The sequence below is a fragment of the Pelobates fuscus genome, chromosome 1, assembly GCF_036172605.1.
Source record: "Pelobates fuscus isolate aPelFus1 chromosome 1, aPelFus1.pri, whole genome shotgun sequence".
Classification (NCBI taxonomy): domain Eukaryota; kingdom Metazoa; phylum Chordata; class Amphibia; order Anura; family Pelobatidae; genus Pelobates; species Pelobates fuscus.
Window position 1 is genome coordinate 157,418,978 of NC_086317.1, and position 16,332 is coordinate 157,435,309.

A 16,332-nucleotide genomic window follows, 5' to 3' on the forward strand; every position below is an offset into this window, starting at 1 on the left:
CTGGGGTATCACCGCTCACACAGGGCCATAGTCATAAGGAAGGAGGCTGGCAAATAGGCTTCTCCACAATCCAGGGAAGCAGGGCATTTTTCATTTAAAGGGCCAGTTACAAATAGCGATTTGTAACACATCTCCCCTTTTGGAGGGAGACTAACCAGGCACCTGACCTTCTGTCGGTCAGTGCCTAAGTTAGTCTCGCAGCCCACCCACAAATAAACATTGGCAGAGAAGCCCCCCCACAATAAATAGTACTGGCCTGTAGGTCCCAGGTTGTAGGGTAAACATGCAGCACTCGCTGCCTTCCTGGTGCAGCTGGGCAAATAGCTGGTAGTACTTGGGGGGCAGAGGCCAGCGGCACTCTGCCCTGGTGCCAGCGCTTCTGCTGGGGGAATTGGGGCATAGTCCTGCCCGGGGGCAAAGGGAACTGTTAACCCTGGGCCCAGGTTAGAAGTTAGCTGAGGAGGGGGGAATTGGCTTACCTCCTCCTCCTGATACTCCTGCGGCCGTTGAGAAGGGAGGTCGATGCTCTCCGCTTCTTGTGGAACATGCTGCGGCTGGGGAGAGAGACCGGTTGTCTCCTCTCCCTGGAAGGCATACTCCGGCTGGGGAGAGAGGTCGATGCTCTCCCCTCCCTGTAGCTGGGTCTGTTGCTGGGGATCTGGGCCGCCTGCCCAGCATCCCTGTAGGGCCGGTAGAGAGACTGCGGTCCCATCTCCACCTGCCTGCTGGGGGTCCTCCCAGGACCAGTCTATGAGGCCTGCTGCCTCGGGTATCTCTGGTTGGGGTTGGGGAAGGAGACCGGTTGTCTCTTCCCTCTGCACGGTATACTGCCGCTGGGGAGGGAGGTCGCTGCTCTCCTCTCCCTGTAACTCAGGCTGCCGCTGGGGAGGGAGGTCGTTGCTCTCCGCTCCCTGTAACTCACCCTGGCGTTGGGGATCTGGGCTGCCTGCCCAGCATCCCTGTAGGGCCGGTAGAGAGACTGCGGTCCCATCTCCACCTGCCTGCTGGGGGTCCTCCAAGGACCAGTCTATGATGCCCGCTGCCTCGAGTACCTCTGGCTGCTGTTGGAGAAGGAGACTGGATGTCTCTTCCCTCTGTACGGTGCACTGCCGCTGGGGAGGGAGGTCGCTGCTCTCCTCTCCCTTTAACTCACGCTGCCGCTGGGGAGGGAGGTCGTTGCTCTCCTCTCCCTGTAACTCACCCTGGGGTTGGGGATCTGGGCCGCCTGCCCAGCATCCCTGTAGGGCCGGTAGAGAGACTGCGGTCCCATCTCCACCTGCCTGCTGTGGGTCCTTCCAGGACCAGTCTATGAGGTCTGCCGCCTCGGGTATCTCTGGTTGGGGTTGGGGAAGAAGACCGGTTGTCTCTTCCCTCTGCACGGTGCACTGCCGCTGGGGAGGGAGGTCGCTGCTCTCCTCTCCCTGTAACTCAGGCTGCCGCTGGGGAGGGAGGTCGCTGCTCTCCGCTCCCTGTAACTCACTTCCTCGCTGGAGACGGGGTGTCCATATCCCCAAACTCCACAATTGGTACTCAAAGTCCCGTGCTGCTTGATTATCAGCATGCAACTGGCGTATCACTTCATGGACCAACTCATTTGAAGGGTTTGGGCCATACAAGACCAGCCACCCCTTTACTACCTTCATGAAATCAGCGCCCTCCCAGCGCTGTGCCAGGCGGATTTGCAATTCACTGGCTGCTTTCCAGGGTCTCGCTTGCTCCATGTTGCTGTAGGTAGGGACGCTGCGCAGTGGCTAGCGTTGCCCTCAATACTCTCATACGATACCAGTGCTGTTGGGGTGCTGCTCCTTGCGCTAGGACGCCATCCCACCGCTGCCACCAAATGTTACGGTTGCCTCCAGGCTGGCTGGAAGTTGGACCGTAGAAAAGGATGCTCCTAGCGCTCACCAAATGACCATCAGCACCGCAGCCACCATAAGCACTGCAGACTCCACGAACCACCGCTGCTGGGCTGGTACCTCGCCGTCTGCTCTGCGCCCTGGACCTACGACCAGGCTCCAGGTTCCAATAGGCGAACCTCTTCCTTCTGTAGAGCGAAGCAGGATCAGGAACAAGAGCTCTTACAAGAGCTCAACAGCTAAGGGAGTATGAAGAGCATAGCAATCCCTGTAGTGATTATAGCTGTCCCCTACAAACATGAGTCGAGGCTGCAAGTTAGAGGGTCAGAAGAGGTCTGAGGTGCTGGAACACCCAGCCTGGTTTTTATTACCATTTTGAAAATACAGGACCACCCACAGGGCGGGACAAAACAACCAATCATACATGTACATCATTAAAACCACTCCCAGTAATTACACACAAAATCCTCCCCTATGTCTGTGATATAATTATGCTACACAAGGGATTAACATAATTATCACAGACAGTAAAAATACAGTTTTTTACACAACATTCATAACTCCCAAAATATACATCACATTCGCATAAAAATACATATTCACAATCAATCCATTCAGGGGAACAACATACTCAAAAATCATACGAATTGGACCAGGGGTTCAGAAGTTAGTACAAATGTGCATTTGACCTTCTGGAAGCATGGTTTTACAGGGCCCTCTATCCTGGAGACAATGGGGGGAAGTAATTCAATTATCCAGGACTAGAGGCAGACTCCATTAACCACATGGTTGCAAAACAACATAAAACACTTTAAAATACATAAAGTCACATTTTACACATAACACACAGACATTTCACATATCCCCAGATAGCTGGGATCTGAGCGCACAAAACTACCGAATAGCGCGCAGATCCTATTCACACAGTTCAATTGCCATGGAGCTAAAGTCTTTCCCATAGTCTTTCATTATATGAATAGGCTCCATGGCATAGCCATCTGGGGTATCACCGCTCACACAGGGCCATAGTCATAAGGAAGGAGGCTGGCAAATAGGCTTCTCCACAATCCAGGGAAGCAGGGCAATTTTTCATTTAAAGGGCCAGTTACAAATAGCGATTTGTAACATATGCTTCTCCAGTTCGGTGGATTGGTGTCTACAGTAGCTGTGCCTGTGTCTCTGGAAGGGGAAGATCTACTAAACGGCGGTTTAACCCTTTTATGCCTGGGGGTGCCGTTACAATAAGCTAAAATGAAGAGTCTGTGGATGCAGTTTAGGCAGCAAGTATTGCAGTTAGCACATTAATCTCCCATGTTCAATTAAATGTTTGACCCATCGATACTGGGGTATTGTAATGTAGTGGTGGGCTTAACACAATATGGCCATAAGGTGTATCCGAATCCCCATATTTGTTTGCCAAGATAAGTGATTTTAAGTAGACTTGTAAAATTTAACACTGTGGAATCCCTATCACCTGAGTGTACAGTGCCAGTTGAGCACTCTTTGGCAACAGTAACATCTATACACGATATACAGATGTAGAACCAGGGGAAAGGTACAAGCCTATTGGCACTAAATGCTTCTTAAACATAAATTCAGACTCCATCTCTTTTCTGATGCCCTAAATAAATGTGGTCATGGGATGGTGCCATCTATAACCTTTACAAACAAAAAAACAAACAAAAAAGCCGTGAAAATAAACATGTTTAATATTGTTCATAACTATTTTATATGATGTCGATACATCCATGTTCCAATACTTGCCTGAATTTCTCCTTTTCATTAGCTTCATAGTAAGGAATATGGCTACAACCACGAGGACAACAGCACAAACTGATAAGCCGATGGCAAGACCTGTACTAGAATTGTTTGTTGCAGAGCTGGGAAGACACAAATAAAGATAAAAATGGCCTAACTGTGTGATATCTATATTAGAAAATTCAAAGCTATTTCCACATTATATATTGCAAAAATAATTATGGAAATCTAGAGTATTTGGATTAAAGGAGTAGAGACAATTAAGATGAGTATTCCCTTCATTTCCACACGTAAATGCAAATTTACATTGAATGTTGTAAAAAAGAAAAGTCTTGGAAACTAATAGAATGGCTAAAGCAGATTAATTGGTTGATTTTAATTTTATATTATAATCTATATTACTATGTGAGCCATAATATTACTACAGCAATGTTTTTAACCCTAATAAACATTGAAAAGGGGTAGGGAAGGACAACTGGGCAAGTCATTTTTTCATCTATTAATTTATTTAAAACTTTATCCCATAGCACAGAGGATGAATGATGACGCTGGTGAAGAACATCTTCTGTCCAACTATTTCATAATAAACATCTCATCTACATAAATGCATATGTTTCGATATGTGTAGAAAATTCTTACAAAGGTAGATTATGGTAATTGAACAATTTGTAAATTGTGGGTGTGTCCTTGTCTTGATACTACTTATTTTACTGAGCACCACTGCAATTGGGTATAAATGGTTAATTAGAGCTTACATTGTATTAATTTTCTGTAATTCTCCTTCCTTTCTCAGCCAAACACTTTCACATACTTGTTCTAATGATGTATATAAACATTTAAAATTAGTGTAGTGAATATATGGTCAGTCAGCTCCAAGAATGTTCTCCAGAATCAGAATTTCCTTGTAAGAAGCCAAAACTTTTTCTTATCTCAGAACAGAGTATGTTTTTGTTTTATTATTATTTGGGTATTTTGAACTCATACTTACATATGCATGTTAACTTCTGCTTCTTCTCCTCAACTCCTCTCTGTTGGTGTCCCCCAAGGTTCAGTCCTTGGCCCCCTACTGTTCTCCATCTATACTGCCTCCCTTGGTAAACTCATTAGCTCCTTTGGCTTCCAATATAATTTCTATGCAGATGACACGCAAATCTACCTGTCCTCTCCTGATCTCTCCCCGTCCCTCTTGACTAGTGTCTCTGACTGCCTCTCTGCTATTTCTAACTGGATGGTTGCCCACTTCCTTAACCTAAACTTGACCAAAACTGAGATTCTGGTCTTTCCTCCCTCAAGTGTTACTCATGTGTCTGTCTCCCTCCAAGTCAATGGTGCTACCATCAGCTCCACCATGCAGGCTCGCTGCCTAGGTGTTCTCTTTGACTCCGACCTCTCCTTCAAGCCTCATGTTCAATCTATCGCCAAATCCTGTCATTTCCATCTCAAAAACATTGCACGCATCCGCCCCTACTTAATGCCAGATGCGACTAAGGTGTTGGTCCATTCCACTGTCCTTTCTCACCTTGACTACTGTAATCCGCTTCTCAGTGGTCTTACGTGCTCCCAACTTGCGCCGTTACAGTCCATAATGAATGCGGCAGCGTGGCTCATCTTCCTGTCCGCCCACACCTCCCATGCCTCACCCTTCTGTCAGTCCCTACATTGGCTTCCTATAAAATATAGGGCTCCATTTTAAATTCTGGTTCTTGCTTTCAAATATCTACATAATGCTGCTCCCACCTATCTATCCTCCCTTATACACAAGTATGTCCTGTCTAGGCCCTTACGATCTGCTGAAGACTTACGTCTATCTTCTGTCCGTACTCCCACCTCTGATGCTCGCCTTCAAGATTTCTCGAGGGCTGCACCATTCCTGTGGAACTCTCTTCCCTCCTCTGTTAGATGCTCACCCAGTCTTCAAAAAATCTTTAAAAACCCACTTCTTCATAAAAGCGTATCAATTAAACTGTTAATAGCTCCTGACTGATTCCTCTTCTGCAACTGTCACTAGTCTAATACTATCCTTACCTTTTTGTGTCATTTTACCCCACTCCCTCTAGCATGTAAGCTCATTGAGCAGGGCCCTCAACCCCTCTGTTCCTGTGTGTCCAACTTGTCTGGTTACAACTACATGTCTGTTCGTCTACCCATTGTAAAGCGCTGCGGAATTTGATGGCGCTATATAAATATCATAATAATAACTTTAAATGTTACTTTAGTATAATGACTTGATCATTATGTGGTTGCGTAGAACGTCATATTTGATTTAGCCTAAGTTAGCATAAGTTAATAAGCATAATCAGATTAAGTATTGAAATGTATTTGCATTAATGAATTACTAGCCTACATAAGGGATCATATGTATAAATAACTTGGATCTGATCTTCCACTTGATCCCCCACCCCCCCCACCCCCGCAGAAAAGGTTAAAAACCCTTTTGTCACTTACCTGATTCCAGTGTCAATTTCCCTCCATGCTGGGTCAGGCTCCCCCTCCGCTCCTCCTCCCCATACATTAGGGGAAGCTAATGAGCATTAGCTCTGGTCTACACCCCCTTTATCCCCTATGCCCCCTGCATCTACTAAAGCACTATACAGCTCCTATGGCTCCCTGCACCCTCTACAGCCCCCATGCCCACTACAACCCATTTCAACTGCACCCACTGCCTCTATTGCTCTCTGCACCCACTACAGCCCCTATCCCTCCCCTGCATCTACCCCAGCCCCTATCCCTTCTCTGCACCCATTATAGCTTATACCTCTACTATAGCCCTTTTTTCCCTTACCCACACCACTGCACTCACTATGACCTTTATCCCCTAGCATCCACTATAGCCTCTAACCCTCCCCTATACCCACTATCCCCCCTGTGATTACTACTATGATTTAGTGGTGGAAATTACTAGTGCCCCCCTCCCATAAATATATTTAAAGGGAAACTATAGACACCCAGACCACTTCAGCTTATTGAGGTGGTCTGGGTGCAGTGCCCCAGGTCCCTTAACCATGCAATGGTAATTATTGCAGTTTTTGAAACTCCATCTCTAGACAGCCACTAGAGAGACTTCCAAGAGGTTAGGCGACTTGTGTTCGCCTAACTGACGCAGGACATACTCATGCTATGCAAGAGGACATCCAGTGTCCCTATAGGAAAGCATTGTATGATGAAGTCATAATGCTAACATGCGAGGCAGAGCCTGTACCAGAAATGAACGACATCGGCGCCAGAATCAGGTACGTGACAGAAGGGGTTTAGCTATAGTGCCAGGAAAATAAAAGTGTTTTTCTGTCTTTAAATATACTCTGAATCCACTTATCCTGACACGACACACAAAGACATAAATATATTAACTTACACCATGGCTCACAGTGAATTTACAAGCAGAAGCATACATTCACTTCACATGCACATACAATCAAATACACGGTACATCCACACCAGCAGTGGCGTACATATAGGGGTTGCAGCTGCGACTGGGCCCATCACTCCAGGTGGCCCGGCCGCCCTGCGGTCCCCTGCGACCGGGTACCAGCTGCCATGTTTTGCAGCCCGGCTGGGAGGATCAGTGCTAGGAGGAAGTGACTGCCCCAGTCACTCCTTCCAGCTATCAGAGACCCGCGCAGGAGGAAGGAGAGGGAGTCAGAGTGGGAACTGAGCCACCACTGGACCCCAGGGAAAGTCACCCTCGTGCACCTAAAAGGTAGGAAACAGGAGGGTGACTTAAACATTTTGTGTGTCTTTGTGTCTGTCTGTGTCTTTGTCTGTATTTATCTCTGTATGTATGTTTCTGTGTATGCATGTATGTGTCGTGTCTGTGTGTTTGTGTGTATCTCTATGTATGTGTCTGTGTATATGTGTGTCTGTCGGGGGGAAATGAGGGGGGGCGGGGGGCATGGATCAGTTTTGCACCAGGTCCCCATGAATTGTGTGTATACCACTGTACAGCAGCATATATATTGGTCTGCAGGGGGCCTGGGTCCTAATTTTGCCCAGGGGCCCAGGCCATTGTCAGTCTGTCCCTGGTTGTGGTTGATTAGCAAGTCCTAGCCAGCCACAACATAATGACACCTTGCTCCACCAAGTGTCTTTAACCAGACTGAATCCTATCCGCATTTGGCTTTAGTAAATCTGTGAATAACCCTGTTGTAATGGGCCGAGCTGTGACTATAACTGAATTTACTTAATTACGATAATTTTTCCAAATCACCAACAACCAAATTGTAAAATTTTCTTTTCTTATCACTACAATTCAGCAGGGGCGGACTGACCACTCGGGCACATCGGTCATGGACCGATTGCCCAAGACAGCCAGGTGCCCAGCCACACAGCCATGCTCCAGCTCTCTGGAATGGCAAAAAAAAAAAAAGCTTCCTTTAATAGGTTGTGGGGCCCCTGATGGAGCGCAGGGCCCTACAACCTACCACTCAGCACATTACCTCTCCCCCTCATCCTCAAATGAGACCTGGCAGCTACACCTGCGCTCTCTCGCTCTCTCTCTCTCTCTGCCAGGTCTCCTTCCTGTCCCACATGGGGAGAGGTGGGGCTAGGAAGTGACATCACTTCCTGTACTCTCCTCTCACACAGAGCCCTCTCACAGTCAATGAGGAGAGACCAGAGGGAGCAGAGAGAGAGGTAGGAAATAAAAAGGGGAAGATGGGGAGTCACTGTCACAAGTCACCCCCTCCCTCTGTTACTGTGTCACCCCCTCCCTCACTCTGTCACTAGTCACCCTCTCCCTCCCTCACTGTCTCACCCCCACCCTCACTGTGTCACACCCTCCCTCACATTGTCACTGTGTCCCCCCTCCATCATCTGTCACTAGTCACCCTTCCCTCCCTCTGTAACTAGTCACCCCTCCCTCCCTCTGTCACTAGTCACCCCCTCCCTCTGTCACTGTCTCACCCTCTCTCTCACTGTGTCACACCCTCCCTCACTCTGTCACTGTGTCCCCCCCTCACTCTGTCACTAGTCACCCCCTCCCTCCCTCACTATGTCACTAGTCACCCCTTCCCTCCCTCACTTTGTCACTGTGTCAGCCCTCCCTCACTCTGTTACTGTTACCCCTCCCTCACTCTGTCACTAGTCACCCCTTCCCTCCCTCACTTTGTCACCGTGTCACCCCTCCCTCACTCTGTCACTGTCACCCATCCCTCACTCTGTCACTAGTCACCCCTTCCCTCCCTCACTTTGTCACTGTGTCACCCCTCCCTCACTCTGTCACTGTCACCCCTCCCTCACTCTGTCACTAGTCAACCCTTCCCTCCCTCACTTTGTCACTGTGTCCCCCCTCCCTCACTCTGTCACTAGTCACCCCCTCCCTCCTTCACTCTGTCACTAGTCGCCCCTTTCCTCCCTCACTCTGTCACTGTCACCCATCCCTCACTCTGTCACTAGTCACCCCTTCCCTCCCTCACTTTGTCACTGTGTCACCCCTCCCTCACTCTGTCACTAGTCACCTCCTACCTTACTCTGTCACTGTCACCCCTCCCTCACTCTGTCACTAGTCACCCCCTACCTTACTCTGTCACTAGTCACCCCTTCCCACCCTCACTCTGTCACTGTCACCCCTCCCTCACTCTGTCACCCCCTCCCTCTGTCACTAGTCACCCCCTCCCCCCTCACTGTGTCACCCCCTGCCTCACTCTGTCACTGTGTCACCCCCTCCCTCACTCTGTCACTGTGTCACCCATTCCCTCCCTCACTGTGTCACTGTGTCACCCCCTCCCTTACTCTGTCCCTAGTCACCCCCTCCCTCCCTCTGTCACTAGTCACCCCCTCCCTCACTCTGTCACTGTGTTACCCCCTCCCTCACTCTGTCACCAGTCACCCCCCCCTCACTGTGTCTCTCCCTCACTTTGCCACCACTCACTCTGCCCCCACCAGGTACCCCCTCACTCTGTCACCTTGGACAAGTAGATTTTCTTTAATATTCCACACCCCTGCACACGCAGACACACATTAATGCCCAATACACATATGCATTCACACTGACACTATATACAAAAAAGCACATGTAGTCATCCAGACATGCACAAGTGCATTTACACAGACTCAAATACAAACATGCATTGATACACAGGTCTTCACAATATAAACATCCAAAGGAATGCTGTATTATATGAGAGTTATATTTAACATTTATTTAATGCATATATATTTGACCTTCAAAGGGCCTGAGATCTAATTTTGCCTGGGGGCCCCAAAGGCTTTCAGTCCGCCCCTGCAATTCAGTGTCTATTCAATAAACCCTACTGCTTAATTATTATAACAAGGAATTTCCTTTAAATCCAATGGCATATTTTTGTTAATATTAGAGACTGACCTGGTATCTGTCTTGACTTGTGGAGGACCTGGATTTTCGCTTTTTGGTTTGACTCCTCCATCTTCCCCAGAATTGATCAGAGAAGGGTCATTGATAATGTTTTCTAAATTTAAAAAAAATGGAGTGTATATTCAACCTAATTTATTTGAATGCATTAAGTCTGATTAGCAGAGGCTAAGAAGCCTACGATGTCAGGCTGAAACACTTTAGACTCTTAAACTGTTCCCCTTTTATTTAGTGTTCAGTCTCTCTTTATGCTTTTTATGCTTTTAATACAATAACATGCCAAATAATTCAAGATGTTGGCTTGGCCTCCAAATCCCCCAGATCTCAATCCAATTGAGAAGTGTGGGATATGCTGGAACAACAAATGTGATCCACAGAGGTCTCACCTTGCAACTCGCAGGACTTAAAAATGATCTCCTGCTAATCTCTTTGTGCCAGATATTACACAATATGTCCAGAGGTCTTATGGAGTCCATGCCTCAACACATCAGAGTGGTTTCGGCAGCATGAGGGGGACCCACATGATATTAGGAAGGTGGTTTTAATGTTTTGGCTGATCAGTGTACATACACTGTTCCACATATACACACTGTTCCACATATACACACAACAAGTTTTGTTATTCGGCTGTATACCAAAATACATTTAAGTTACAGTTAAATAATGAATAAGGAACAAGTGCAGTCTTTCAGGTTTAATTTGAGGGTATTCACATCTAATTTGTAGGAAGTGTTTAGGAATTATATTTCTTAAATATGTAGCCCCCTTTTTTTTCGATGGACCAAAAGTAATTGGACAATTGACTCAAAAGCTGTCTTATGAACAGGTGTGGGCTCTTCCTTTGTTATCACTTTATCAATTAAGCAGTTAAAAGTTCTGGACTTGATTCCAGGTGTGGCATTCGCAAGAGATAGCAGGGACATTAGGAGTGGCTAAATTAACAGTTTGTACATTCTGAGAAAAAAAAGAATGCACTGGTGATCTCTGCAACACAAAAAGGCCTGGACATCCATGGAAAACAACAGTGGTGGATAATCATTTCCATGGTGAAGAAAAAGCCCTGCACAACATCCAGCCAAGTGAAGAACACTCTACTGGAGGTAGGCATATCATGCTCCAAGTCTATCATAAAGATAAGACTTGATGAGAGCAAACAAAGAGGGTTCACCATAAGGTGCAAATAATTGATATGCCTCAATAATAGAAAGACAAGATTAGACTTTGCCAAAAAACACCTAAAAAAGCCAACCCAATTCTGAAACAGCATTCTTTAGACAGATGAAACTAAGATCAACTTGTACCAGAAGGATGCAAAGAAACAAGTATGGAGAAGATTTGGAATAGCTCATTATCCGAAGCATACCACATCATCTGTAAAACACAGTGGAGGCAGTGTGATGGCATGGGAATGCATGGCTTCCAATGGCACTTGGTTACTAGTGGTTTTTGATGATGTGACATAATACAGTAGCAGTCAGGTGAATTCTGAAATGTACAGGGATATACTGTCTGCTCAGATTCAGCCAAATTCAGAGAACATGATCTTGATTTACAATGATCAATGAACAATGATCCAAAACATAATGTGAACCAACCCAGGAGTTTTTTGAGGAAAAGATGTAACAGAGCTTCCTGTACCCCGGTTGGGTACCTCAGTTGACGGATGCTCCTAGTGCTTCCCGAGGGCTCTAAGCACTCCACTTGACACCATAAGCACTGCAGACCCCACGACCACCGCAGCTTTGTTGTGGTCTCACCGTCTCCTACCCACCCTGGACCTACGACAAGGCTCCAGGTTCCAGTGGGTGAACCTCTCTTTCCCCAGAGAGTGAATCAGGAACAGGAACAAGCTCTTACAGGAGCTTAGTGATTATTCAAGGGAGTATGAAGAGCATAGCAATCCCTTGTAGCGGTTTCCCCCAATAAGAGACAGGACTCTAGATTGAGGGTAAAGTAGAATTGAAGGTTTAATGGTACAGCTGCTCTTTTATAACGTTTTTTTCCACAAGGTTACAGCCCAGGTGGACCTTGTGGGGCACAGGACATGAAATTCACAATCCAATAAAAGCAGTTTTACACTTGAACACTCCCAGTTACTGTACACAAACCCTCCCCTCTGCCTGTGATACAATTAACAAAGACAATGGATTAACTCAATTAACTTTAGCAGAAAAAAACATACATTTTTACAAACCCCAAAAAGTATCCCAAAATACAACATATACCCGATCTGGGTGAACAACATATCCAAAAATCACCCAGATCAGTTCAGGGGTTCAGGAATTTCCTGGAAGTCTTATTTTTGCCCCACCGTGCACATGGTCCCATGTCCAAAACAGTTACATACACTCGACGACAAAACACTGCTGGACAATTTAAGAGGGGCGCTGCCACATGTTTGAATCTGTTCCAGTTAAAAGTCCAAGTGGCAGAAACAGTACTTTTGAACATGGGTTATCACAGGGCCCATAGTCCCAGGGTAGGAGGGTGACAAACAGGCCCTTCCAAAAACTCATAGCAAACTCCCTTAAAAAGGGGAGTTTGTCACAGGGAATATAATTACCTGCAAAGGATTCTTGACAAGGTATTAACAATTTGCATTATTATTATTTATGATTGTGCTAATTTGTCCAATTACATTTGAGCCTCTGAAATAAGGGTACTGAGTATGAGAATGGTTGCAATCTTAAACACTTCATACAATATTTTTCTTCAACTTCTTGAAAAAAAGCTGAAAGTATGCACATCAATTCACAGTTGTTTCATTTAAAATTCATTCTGTTGTTATACAGAGCCAAAATCATGAAAGTTGTGTCAGTGTGCAAATATTTCCAGACCTATCTGTATACACACACTATTTTACACTCAAACTTTATGTGTCTGTCTGCTCCCGGCAACCTTTCAAAGTGCAGTATGCTGCTCCCTCGCAATTTCACTGAGTTCCTTGCTAGTCCCATTCCACAGACAGATTTTACTCAGAAACAGCAGCCCACTGCCCCTCACTCCTACCTGTCTGCCAGTTAGTGCTACCTCCTCTCTTGCGATTCCTCAAACTCAACTGCTCCAAGAGCAAATTCCTTGTCTTTCCTCTTGTCTATCGGTTCCTGTTTCACTAAAGGTAAATGGAGTTTTCATAACTTCTAACCTGCAGGCATGTTGCCTTGGTGTGCTCTTTGACTCTGAGCTTTTCACATAAAATCTATCACCAAATCCTGTCACTGTCACCTTAAAACATTTCTTGCATTCACCCCTTTCTCCCTCATGGCGCAACTAAGATACTTGCCCTTGCTCACTTTGTTTCCTATGTTTATTATTATAACACTCAGCCAGGGCCGGCCTTAGGGGTGTGAGAGCTGTGCCGCCGCACAGGGCACCATGGAGCAGCTCACACGTGGCCGGTCGGGAAAAAAAATAATAATAATTTGCGGCGGGGGCGGAGCTTACCGTGCGGCTGGGGCGGGGCTTACCGTCCGGCGGGGGCGGAGCTATAAGTGCCGTGTAACTGCTGCAGGGGAAGCAGGAAAGTCCCTGCTTCCCCCAACAACCAGAACCCAGGAGCTGCACTGCCTGTCTGCCTCCACAAGGAACAGAGGTAACTATGTGTGAACAGAGGTAACTATGTGTGTGTGTGACTTTCTGTGTGTTTGACTGACTGTGTGTGATTGTCTGCCTGTGTGTGTGACTGTCCCCCCTTTTTTGTGTGTGTGTGGGGGTGTGTGACTGCCTGTGTGTATGACTGTCTGCCTTTGTGTATGATTGTCTGCCTGTGTGTGTGACTGTTTGTGTGTCTGTGTGTATGACTGTCTGCCTGTGTGTGAGACTATCTGCCTGTGTGTGCCTCCTTTTGTGTGTGTGTGTGTGTGACTGCCTATGTGTGACTGTCTGGGCAGACTAGATGGGTCGAATGGTTCTTATCTGCCGTCACATTCTATGTTTCTATGTCTACCTGTGTGTGTGGCTGTCTGCCTGTGTGTTTGCGTGTGGCTGTCTGTGTGTGTGTTTGTGTGTGGCTGTCTGTGTGTGTGTGGCTGTCTGCCTGTGTGTTTGTGTGTGGCTGTCTGCGTGTGTGTTTGTGTGTGGCTGTCTGCCTGTGTGTGGCTGTCTGTGTGTGGCTGTCTGCCTGTGTGTTTGTGTGTGGCCCTCTACGTGTGTGTTTGTGTGTGGCTCTCTGCGTGTGTGTTTGTGTGTGGCTGTCTGCCTCTGTGTGTGTGACTGCCCATGTGTGAATGTCTGGGTAGACTAGCCAAATGGTTCTTATCTGCAGTCACATTCTATGTTTCTATGTCTGTGTGTGCGTGTGTGTGACAGGGTGTGTGGGAAAGGGGGGGGTGCTGTGAAGATTTTTTGCACAGGGCGCCCAAAGGCCTAAGGCCGGCCATGCACTCAGCCTAAAAAGTGCCCAGATCGCCCCTCTACAGTCCATGATGAATGCCTCTGCCAGACTCTTCCTTATGTCCAGCAATTATCTTTTCTAACCCCTCTGTCAGATTCTACTTTCACTTCTTGTTCCATTAAGTATGTGGTTCAAGATTATTGTGCTTACTTACAAAGCTGTCAATAACCATGCCCCTGCTATATCTCCTCACTCATTTACAGATATGCTCCACCCTGTTCGCTCCATTGAAGACCTGTTACAGTCCCATTCTTCACCGATCAACACACACCCTCGCTTGCAAGGATTTCCGAAAAATGATAAGCACACGATGCAATAGAGTCTGAAAGAATACAAGAACCTCCTAAATGCGTTCCCTCAAAAAACACTTACAATTCAACATAAACATATAAAAAAATGGAGGAAAAGCCACTATACACTAATCACATTGTCTTTTTTGTTAAACGATTTACAATATGGGTGTGATTAGCGTATAGTAAATGTTCCTCCATCTGTTATATATCTATCTTCTCCAGTGTTTCACCCTTCCTTTGGAATGCCCTATCGTGGCACATTTGACTCTCCCAGTCTGTTCAGACCTTCACAAATCCCTATTTATACACTACTTTAGAGTAGGCTACCAGCTCCCCCCTTAACTCATCATCCCTTATAACCTCTGCCATCTCCCATCTATTGTGCTTCCCTCCTTCCCTCTCCAGTCCCTCAGGTACATACAAATCACTTGATTTTCTTTGTGTATTTCTCCCTCAACCTTTTAAATTTCAAGTCCTTCATCACCTACATTTCCAGTATGTAAAGCACGTTTAGTTAGAATTTAGCATTTGTCTTGTTTGCCTTTTCTACAGCACTATGGAATATATTTGCACTATGTAATTAATTGCAGCTATAATTTAGAAAGCTTATTAAATCGAGGCCTAAAGTTATTTTGGGGTAAGTTTTTCAAATTATTTAATATTTTTGGATAAATTTCAAATGATATATCTACAGAACTTCACATAGGCTTTAATGGTGAATTCTGTAGATAAGTCATTTGAAAAGTAATTGGAAAAAAGTTTGTTCAAAAATATTAAATCATTCTAAAAGCTTATCCAAAAATATTAAGTTTGACTTGATATGACAGATATATACATTTGGTTGCCTTTATTACATAAAAGGAAAACTTACCCTCAGTAACAATTAGATGCACTGCAAGGGTCTCCCCATATATTTCAGACCTTTTTACTCCACACCAGTACCACCCTTCATCTTCTTTTTTTACTGCATCAATACTTAAGATCAGTTCTCGGTTTTCACAGTTCACGCTTAGTCCATTTGTCGGATCATCCACAGAGGCAATGGGGACACAACCAAAATTGCTCCACTTGCACCAATACTTCTGATAGGAATAATACTTGCAAGAGTAGCTGCAGGAGATTCTAGCTGGATTGCCAGCAACTACGCTAAACACTGTATTTCCTGAAAGTCCTTCAGGCTTATCTATTTACAAGAAACATTGGAACAAAGAAAAATAAAAATAATATTTATGTACAGATTAAAGGTAGTATAGAAAAAAAAACCAGAAGAAACATATAACATTATGTATGCCTATCATCTTATTATCTCCTTACAGTACTTTAACACGTAGAGCTACAGAAAATGGTGTACACCTTTTGTTATATAGTACTCTAGTACTACAGTATAAATATACATTCAGTCTAACACTGCCCTCCTTTAAGTCATGTAGCTCCAAGAAGATATAATGAACCCAAAACTATAAATAGGATAACTATACTTGATTGAACAATTATTCCTGTAAAATGTTTTGGTAATAATTTGTTATATTGGTTTGGATACTAATGCTATATGTTGTATAAAAAGATTAACACCAAAGGCTTAACAGTATGCATAAGAAAGATTGCAATGAAAGATTTCCCACTTTTGTATGGTTGCCCGATGTAATTGGACTTCTATGTCACATCACACCAAATAAACAGTGATTGTGTGGTTAGTGGAGAAGCTTG

At 45.5% G+C, this 16,332-nt stretch overlaps 1 protein-coding gene across 1 annotated transcript in view; it reads right to left on the reverse strand.

The window, feature by feature from the left end:
• The window catches only part of LOC134608385 (polymeric immunoglobulin receptor-like), a 145,169-nt gene that overhangs the window by 17,358 nt on the left and 111,479 nt on the right, over positions 1 to 16,332 (reverse strand). Inside the window, exons 6-8 of the mRNA XM_063451162.1 lie at positions 15,497 to 15,808; positions 9,934 to 10,036; positions 3,621 to 3,736 (exon numbers count right to left, since the gene is read on the reverse strand). Coding sequence (XP_063307232.1) covers positions 3,621 to 3,736; positions 9,934 to 10,036; positions 15,497 to 15,808 — 531 coding nt within the window. The remainder of the gene's footprint in view (positions 1 to 3,620; positions 3,737 to 9,933; positions 10,037 to 15,496; positions 15,809 to 16,332) is intronic.